The sequence below is a fragment of the Rhagoletis zephyria genome, unplaced genomic scaffold (genome assembly GCF_001687245.7).
Source record: "Rhagoletis zephyria isolate East Lansing unplaced genomic scaffold, Rhagoletis_zephyria_1.1 Rzeph_scaffold_04264, whole genome shotgun sequence".
Classification (NCBI taxonomy): Eukaryota; Metazoa; Arthropoda; class Insecta; order Diptera; family Tephritidae; genus Rhagoletis; species Rhagoletis zephyria.
In genome coordinates, this window is record NW_016161347.1 from 1 (window position 1) to 10,182 (window position 10,182).

The 10,182-nt window shown below is 32.2% G+C and overlaps 1 protein-coding gene across 1 annotated transcript in view; it reads left to right on the plus strand.

The window, feature by feature from the left end:
* Positions 1–5,296: 5,296 nt before the first annotated feature.
* The window catches only part of LOC108370482 (uncharacterized), a 20,047-nt gene continuing 15,161 nt past the window's right edge, over positions 5,297–10,182 (plus strand). The window contains exon 1 of the mRNA XM_017625809.1: positions 5,297–5,504. Within this exon, the coding sequence (XP_017481298.1) occupies positions 5,405–5,504 (100 nt within the window). The 5' untranslated portion in view covers positions 5,297–5,404. The remainder of the gene's footprint in view (positions 5,505–10,182) is intronic.

The following is a 10,182-nucleotide window of genomic DNA, read 5'->3' on the forward strand; positions in this document are numbered from 1 at the left end:
TTTTTTTTTTTTGTATGTCCGGCTTTCTCTTCCATTCTCTTCTGACAAAACACGAACGAATTCGCCTTTTTATTTGTAGAATATCTCTCTCTCACAACTCTCTCCTTTACGTGCATTACGTTACGTAGCAGGCTGAAAATGTAAGCAATATATTGCCAAACGCGACAGGATAAAAGGTCAGTTTATCGGCAAACGTACAGCAAGTAACGGTAGGTTACGCAAGTAATTCGCCAAATTACACGCAGCGCGAGGCCGTAAGCTAAAAAATGTATATAAAAAAATAAGAGACCTTTTAATACAAACAAATATTTAGTCAGTGAAGTGTGAAACGTTATTTATTCGACTGTTAAATGGTGGGTGGGCTCGACTTGTAACTACATATGTGTGTGTTTGGGGTTTTTTTTTTTAAATATGCTAACATTTACAGACGCACATGAGCCATTTGAGAATACCATTGTAAGTACGTACATATATACGTACCATCTACAAATGCGGTGCATGCTCTCAAGTCGGTTCATTGTGTCTGGTGGTACAATTAATGAACTTGTTACACGTCGCCACATACAAATGAGTGAATAAATACATACATACATAGATATTGCTTCATACCAAATGTATTGGGGCAGTGTTTGCAAATGGCACACTTTAAGTATCGCTGTATTTGTGTGCCAGTGCATTAAGAGCGAGCGCTGAAAATAAACAGAAAACAATAATAGCTATTAATAGTTTTAAGTGCAATTTTGTGTTACTTTTAAGAAGAAAATTTTGCGCGTATTCAACGGTGGGTGGTAAATATGTATTTATTTACGTTGTATCCAAAGCCAATAGTATGCATCATATAACGGTGAAAATATAGCTTTTGAATGCCGTCGGCATAGCACAGTCATCAAAGAATTGCAAATGTGGTGTTGGTGTTATTATAAAAGGATAAGTTCATTGACTGAATTGAGATAAAACTAAGACATTTAATAACATTGCGTTAAACGTAAAAAGTTTAGTAAAATTTTGCGAGAAAAAACATTTACAAACAGTTCACTCTCTAAGCTCAATACGCTGTAGAAAACAAATACCAAAAAGTTGTCCAAAACTGTACGGATTTTTACGGAAATATTTTTAATTTTTTCTGTTACTAGGAAAAATACTTTGCGTTTATTATAAATTATCTTGAAGAAATAGATATATGAGCATTTTTTTCTTAAGACCTCCATACAGATATCTTTTCCATTTCCATTTTAAATATGTATTCAAAACATACAAAAAAATCAATATACTCAAGAAACTGGGGGTTAAATACAGTGACAGTGAGTTTTCAATTTTCCCTATGACGAACATAGGAGTACTTATGCAGAAAAACCGGCCAAAAGTCAGATTTACCAAAAAAATCAATATACTCAAGAAACTGGGGGTTAAATACAGTGACAGTGAGTTTTCAATTTTCCCTATGACGAACATAGGAGTACTTATGCAGAAAAACCGGCCAAAAGTCAGATTTACCAATTGTTGCAAAGGTCCAGTAAATGAAAACAGTCAACGTTGTGATAGTTTTTTTTCCACGTTTTCAGTCATTCTACTTGTTTCATCGGTATATGTGTTTTAGAGAAGACCTCTTTCAGGAAGAAAAACCATTTGAACGTGGAAGAAGAAGGCAATTTCTACCATCTAAGACTGAATTTAACTAAATTGCTTTTAATATAGCAATATTTTCCAAATTTTAAAGCGGTCTATTTTGAAATTTTTGTTGAGTAATATTTTTAAATATTGGTGTTTCTGTTTGCTTGTCAAGGTTTGTCAAAGTTTGTTTCCTTAAAATATATGTAACTACAGTTATCTTTGAGCAATTAAAGCAAAAATAATTTGCCCGCATGTGCTCCATTTTGATTTTCGAAAGACGAAACACTATGAGTCGTAAAATTGTAATTTTGGATTTTATTTACAGAAATGTTCCATGTGTTCTTATAAAGAGAAGCGAATTGTTAACAGGCATAAGTCTGACCTTTGATTTGCACAAAATTAGGTAAGGATTGAATACTATTTGTCAATGATCTATGAAAAACCCCGATCCATCGCTAGTTTTTTACTACTTTTTTCATCTTTAAAAATAACTTAAAAGATAAGAAACCGAATGCCGCAAAGTGTATTCGAGAGTCAACTGCTTACATCGAAGCTGTCAACACCTTTCATCGAAGCTGGGTACCCAAATTTATTTATTTTAATTTAAAGCCCTCGGAAGATCCTTTGAAAGACTATGAAACTGGACAATAATGCTCTCTAAAGGGCTTCGGCGAGAACGATTATTTCCTTGGAACAATTTACCGTATTCTTTTTTTTATTTTTGAGCTATTTATTTAATTGAAATTGAAAAGCCTCAAAACTTTAGTTACGAAAATTTTTGCACAATTCGCAGTTATTCGTAATAAAGAGCCGGTCTGAAAGGACGAAATGCATATTCTAACTTGCCGACCTAAATATGTTCTAGAAAAACGAATTCCGTTATTGTTTTTTTCTGAAAAAAATTTTTTGTGGNTTTTCCTATAAATCCCTAATTATGATTAATGATTTATGTTTTATCCAATTACTGAGTAGAAAAACACAAAAAATAATTCTGACCGGTTTTACTATGCAAATACTTTTTATGGGACTTTGAATTTTCAGTGTCACGATTAATTAAATAAATAGTTTAAAAAATTTTGTGCTGTGTAGAACTCCAATATGTGTACCCAATAAAATATAAAATTATGTACATTAAACTAAACTAGTAAAGTTAGAAGAACCGCATTTGAAGATGTGACAAAAATAAATCTAAGAATTTGTAAAGGATATTGTAGCAAAAAGTTTTAAAAATACATTTTCATTTTCGTCATTGTTATCGCAAACATTTAATTTTTTTCTCTCTCTCATTTGGTACCCATATTGGCGTGTTTTTTTACACGCAAAATTTTAAAAAGTTTTTTCTAGATTTGCGTAGCTATTAAATGGCCCCTTCGTGGTAGTAGCGATTTAAAGATATAACTAAACTTACGCGCTGGCGCAACGTTACAGCAAACAGAAGTGGATTTTGACTTCAATTACAAAATTGCAAAATTCTGCGAATTGGGTCAGACTATTTGTATAAAAGCTTTTGTAGTAATATTGGAAAAGTTTAAGGTTAATTTTCCAAGCGTTTAAATGTAGAAAACTTTTCTGCTTTATATTTAATAAGCTGAATTATCTGACGTACCGTTACCTGCTGTTACGTTACTAAAATTTCCATTGAAAAAATTTTTAACGGCAGGAAAAATGAATTTTATGTCGAGCGTACTCTTTATTTTAACATCAGAGCCACAGTAGTTTAATTGTTTGCAAAGCTATGTCCGGCTACGTTTCAAAATATCTCGACCCTAGCGACACCTAACGAGACCATTTTTGGCAAACAATTTTTTGCTTACATAACCAGTATATATAATAACAGATAAATCGGCCTATAAATAACGACTTTTAATTTTTTTTTTACGGAGTAGACTTTTTGCTGGATTCGCCCATATACATCTCCGCTTAACGTGCAATAAAAACAAGCATCGACAATTTTCATTTAAAAATAAAGTTTGTCGCTTACAGCTCCATACAAATTTTAGCGCAGAAACGTATGCGTGCAGAAAAACACGCCTATTATTAATTTACATTTCACTGAATTTAAAATTTTTAATTTTTTTTGTATTAATCGTATTCTTGAAATTTTAAAGTCCTCTTCAAAAAATCCTGTAGCTCGTTTCTGTAACAATTCTCTACCAGGCGAATTGAGATATGAATTGGCCGCCTTGTTCTCTACTGCTATTGAGTAGTAGAGAATGACGTATATTCTCTACCAGTAGATAAATAATCGGTAGAGAAGAGTACAGAAACGAGTTACTGGGGCATAAAGAAAAACAGGAACACAGTTTTACTATATTTTGCGCCAATTTCGCGAGTAAATTTATTGTCGCACGGCGTTATGTCACCAGTTGGAGCGGCAACAAATTAATTGATTTTAACGATTTTATTTATAAAACAACACAATTGTAATACGGAATTATGTGTGTAACTTATCGCTTTTATTCACGATAAAGAAAAGCTCCTTTTTCAGACCGCAGGTTCCGACTAACATAAAAAAAAAAATTAAAAAGTTTTTTCTAATAGCGGTTGCACATCGGCAGGCAATGTTAAACCTCGGAGACTCTACTAGCTATGGTGGAAATCATTCCGGGGCAAATTTACGAAAATAATGCTGCCTTCTTAACTATTCTTGACCATTCCAAGGTCTTTGATTCGGTTGACCATAGGCCATAATTTATTTAACTTTTCAGTTATGCAACTACATTGACAGATCCTACCTTGGTGCCAGAACTCAGGAAGTTGATGTCGGTGACAGAAAGTCTGACTTCCTTCCCGTGATCAGAGGAATCACTCAAGGCTCTTCTCTTAGTCCATTTTTTTGTTTTGCATGTAAATGATTTACCTAAGGTTCTCAAGTGTTTAAACCATAAAATATGCCATAACATTTAACAATACAATGGATTTGAGATGTATGCTAATTGTAACCAGTAAACAAAGTTAGATATATTTTTGACTTCAAGTTGAATTTTGATCTTTGGGTGATTCTGAAATTTATCGGATTTTTTTAGACGAAAAGTTTTGTGGTAAATTTTAGCCCGCTACATTTTTCTTTCTTTTTGACTTAAGAGGGGAAAAAACTATCCAACTAATGGGAAGACATCCTACGTCAAAACTATAAAGATTCATATGTCAATTTACCAAGAATGTTTACCTAAACGAATGCTATAACAATTTGAACCAGAAAATCTGAAAGATGTGATCTTTATATCTGTACATATGTTCATAAGTACATGCCTAACTATACAATTAAATAAAAATAAGTCTCGAATTTTACTTGTGGCAGTTAAGAGTATATTACGTATACGCAGTGTGCGCTTCAGAGGTGCAGGCGTTCAGTGTATTGCTAATGCTGAAGTGAAACCTTATCTAAAAATGTATTTTGTACAGTAATTAAATTTTAATTATAGAGCTCAAAACTATATATTACATCCAATATACGAAGTGTGAAAATGTGATTCGGGATGTTAACGGTTTGACGCTTACATAACTAAAAAATTCATATCAGCGTATGGAACATGTATATAATTAATTTTAAAACAGCAATGTGCTTAATCTAAAATAAAATCATATCGCAAAAAATTTGGAAAATATTAAAAAAAGTGTCATACCTATATGTGTAAATGGAAATATATAAATAGAGCATATCAGTGAAACAGGATATATCAGCAACAAAACCAATAAATTTCGCTACATCCAGCAGCAATTATATTAGAAAGAATATCTAGTAAATACAGCGGTTTATATCAAAGCTCCATACAAAGTTTGCGACAACAAAATGTTTTGGATACTTCGTCGCACCGGTGCGGCAAATTTTTTCAATTCATTCAATAATAATTGCAGTTCATCGAAGGGTGGTAGCAGTTCGGGTACACAAGGTAAGTGATATTCGTTGATGTTTGTAAGAAGATAGGAACCATAATGTATAATAAATAAATAAATAACTATAGAAAAATAGAAAATTACTGTGCTTTTTTGGAAAACAGCAAAAAATATGAATTTTATTACTTTTAATACACATTTGATTACATTGTGCGACAGTAAATTTTACACACATTACAATTAATATATTCGCTAAAATATAGGCAAAATATAGTAAAACTGGGATTTTAATTGTTCACTCTGATTTTATCAATTAAAAAAAAAATTATTAAAAAATCTGAGTGCGATTTAGGCTGACAATGGGGGTATCAAATAAAAGAGGAAATCCTGTAGAAGTAAAAACTGTTAAGCTTTTTGGTGCATAATGCGAATGGGTGTGGAAAATTTTCTGTTTAATATTTTATCCTTGAAAATTTGCAGTATATATTTTTGAGAAAATTATATGTTAACGACTAATATACACATGACCACATCCTCGAATTTCGTCCTACTAATTTTATTAACTAAAAAAAATAAAATTTATTAAAAGCGCATTTTCAAGACTTATTCGTGCTTGTAAACCAAACAACTTTAATGTCTTTCAATTCTAGAGGATTTTCTCTTTCATTTGGAACTCATACCGTTATTGCATATTCCATTGATTTTTTTAAATAATTTTTTGAATTAATCTTTTCTTTAAAATTCTAAAGTCCTTTCAAAAAATTTCTGATGTCAGAGTGAAAAACTAAAAAACCAAGCTTTACTATATTTGGCCCATTGTTTCGTGAGTATATTGATTGTTTCGTGTGTTTTGAAGTTTGTTTGTTTTTGTCGCACGGTGTTATTCACTAGAAGAATTGTTTTCTGCTTGAACAGTTTCTCGGTTGTTAATACATATAATAGTTCAACCTTGTATTGACTTTCAACATACTTATTATTTGGCTATTCCAGCATTATACTATATGCATAAGGTTTGATAAAAGTGATAGTTGTCAACTAAAAAGAGTTTTCAACGCATTCGAGAATCATTACTATAAATTTACAAGCAAAACAAAACTTAGTTTGTATACATACACATTTTTGTACGAACTTAGATTTTTTGGTGAATATTTGTTCAGAGTCTACCTGTGTCTTAATATGTAGATGAAGAAAGGGATAAAGGAAAAGACTTAAATAAAAGCAAAAAAAAAACCTTAAAATAAAGACGAAAAGGAAGGTAAATTTAAATATTTAATATAATGCCAAACGTGGGAGTGAAATTGTAAACCAAGAAAAGAATGAAGATAGAGATCAGGATAAAGGTAAAGAGAAAGCTAGAGTTAAAATTGAGAGGATAAATATAAAAATAGACAACAATTTAAAAGAATAGAGAAATTGATAGAGATAATATCCAAATAAGTATAAATTCGGGCAAAACCGAATTTATCAAAGGACAGTTATCAAATATCGTCGTTTTGACTTTCTCTCAACTACCTTTGCATGATAAGCAGGGCTGTTTTTCCCCGATTTCAAACGTCTACAGAGATACAACATATCATCATAAGTGGTCGGCGTCACGCCCTTTTTCCAAAAATTGTATAATATTAGTTTTTACCATAATTCCATTTCACATACTGATTTTCAACAATTTGGATTGAATATTTACTGAAATAGCAAAAACTGATTTTGGCGAAGTTTATTATTCAATAAATGACTATAAATTACCATCAAGTCAAGGTGCATGAATGGTATTCTTAAAAAGATAGTAGCCGAGAGTTCTAACTTTAATTTAAGCTCAAGTGGAAGGTTCTATCCCCTTTTGTTTTTTTCCCAGGGTTTCTCAAATATTGCGAAAAACGCGATTTTTTGATACTTTGACCACTTTTTCTCAAAATCTAAAGCTGATGGAAAATTTGTACTTACAGATTCGTAATCAACACAAAAAAGTCTATCAAAAACAACTTTAACATTTTAGGAAACTAAATTTTTTCCATTTTTTGCTGGCCTGTGTAATATTTGAATTAGTAAAAGTTACCATAGAAAAAAAAAACGCCCGCCAGATTTTGGTCTTTTTTTTTGGAAAATGTTCAGTGAGGTTCAGGGTACCGTGTATTATTATTTTATTTTCTCCTCTATCGATGCCTACTGTGAATATATACATTTTTTCAAATGCAGTAGTCTTTTGAAGTAAAATTTTCAGATGTTCATGAAAGGTATGAAGCCTTCGGCATATCTAACAACAGCACTGATCGTACTTGTTTTGCTTTGTTTTGCTATGTTATGTTTTGTTGTGTTTTGTTGTTCAGCGCATTTCAACTCAATTCACCACAGCTCCTTTCAAATCACTTCAACTCGCCTTATCTCAGCTAAACTAACCTCACATCAACTCCCCTCAGTTCACCCCACCCTAACTCATCCCATTTGATTCCCATACAACACCTAATTTTTCTTCACCTCAACTCACCGCAGCTCATCTCATCTCAGCTCAATGCACCCTAACTCACATTAACTTATCTAGACTCACTTCACCATAACTCAACTCAACTCAACGCGACTCAACTCAGCTCAATTCAACTCAACTCATTTTAGCTGACCTCAACTCCCCGTAATTTTGGTATTTGAATTTCAACCGCTAGGCGAACACTAGTTACTTTACATCGATAGCGATTCTCACATAATGTGTTATAACAATAGGGGCGGATATTAAAAGCAGTTGTCGCAAGTAATAGTTTTTCTGCAATCACTCTCCTGGAGCTAACTAGGTTTATGGTAATTTGCTATACCAAAATAAATAATTTAATTTAGTTCAAGAAGGCCACTAATCCTTCACTCAATAGTCGCACCATTTAGAGCAGTTTCTTTTCGCTATTCAACTTCAAACTGTTTATTTTCAAAGGAGCTTACTGCTGTATTTGTGTTTTATCATAATAAGACGTCCACTTCCGTTGGCTTTTATTTTTTTTGCAAACTCATGCATCAACAAATCAGTTCAGCTGTTGAAAGCAGAAAAATGCGCAAATTACGGTAGTTGCGTTTAATATTTTTATCCATATTGCGTTGCCTTAATGTAAAAACGCACTATCTAAAATTTTGGTTTCTTGGCAAATGTAATATAAATATTTTGTTAAAATTAATGTTCTTAAATTGCGAGTTTATAAAATAGTGTTTTATTTGATCAAGAGTGCTACTAATTAGTTTTTAGTAATTAATCGTCAGATTTTTGTGCAAATGGGAAAATTTTAAGAAAATTAGTTAGGATCTTTCGAAACCAAGCGCACGATATGTATGTATGAATGAAGTAGGATGCGCGAAGGAAAAATAAAACGTTGCGAGGTTTTTCATAAAGGTTTTTTTTCTTTTGCAAATGGCAGCGGTGCGTAAAGTAACACACAGTGACTACCGTAAGTAGGGTGGAAAGAAATTAATGTATTGTGTTGAAATGCAGGATGAAAAATACAATGAGTTAAAACGGAGATGTTGCCATCCTTTATGGAAGTAAGGAAGTATTTACAGCTATATATGTAAGTTGTATATGTAGTTGAAAACCGTTTTGTGTTAAGAGCTTTTACCAAGTTGTGCTTTTGTTGAAGTTTGTCCATACTTTTGTGGCAATTTATTATAATCAGTTCTGTCAGACAACACAAAGTTAAAAGCTATTCAATGTTACTCCTTTTCGGGTGGAGAGTCAACTTTACCGGTAGTGCGACAGAAATATGAAATGAAAAATTCCAAAAATCATTTAATACTCAATGCTTTTTAAGGGAATTATCCTACCCGTACGCATTTTCCTAATTTCCATGCAAAAGGTCTAAGTATTTAGTGGCTGTGTACTGGTATTTATGGCTTCATTACAAACTGGCAAACTATCGATGGCACTATCACAACTATCGATAATTCGCATTGATATCAACAAGCACATTTTCGTTTGTACTACATATGTGCATATATACATGTACACAAACATATGTACATACATACATACAAATATATGTACATCCATCCAAGCATATGTACATACATTAAGATCAGTGTATTAACGAAGCCCGTTTGTTTCGTCATACATATATCCATACAAACATATGTACGAATAAAGAAACTGTATTTCCCAACTGCATATAGGAGGGTTGCCACCTGACTTTATAATTAAATTCAAACTGAATTAAGAGGATTAGATATTTTAAATATTTATCACAATACAAGTGTCAGACGAAAAAGGTTTACATTTTTAATTGAATTTAAAATTAAGCGAGGATATGGGGAACTCATCATTTGAAGGCTCGAATGTTCCATTGAGTGGCGCATTGGGTCCTGAATTGGAATTCTTATATGGTGCTACGAGGTTATACGTTACGTACGCAACTACGGGTATATCAGCATGGGTGGTTATTTTTACTTTTTTTGGTATATATTTTTCAAATTTGCATTGTTTTTTTCGCGTTGAAATCTTGTTCTATATACAAAACTGAAGAAAATCAATACAGAGTAGTTAGGTAAATAATTTTGCGAAACTGTACATATGTACGTATAAATACGTATTTAAAGAAAAAAGAAAAGGATTGAAAAAAAACTCAGTGCGTGTAGTCCCTACGAGCGGAAGAAGTGAAACTTAATAGAGGAAATTCTTCATCTTCATCTTCATCTTCATCTTCATCTTCATCTTCATCTTCATCTTCATCTTCATCTTCATCTTCATCTTCATCTTCATCTTCATCTTCA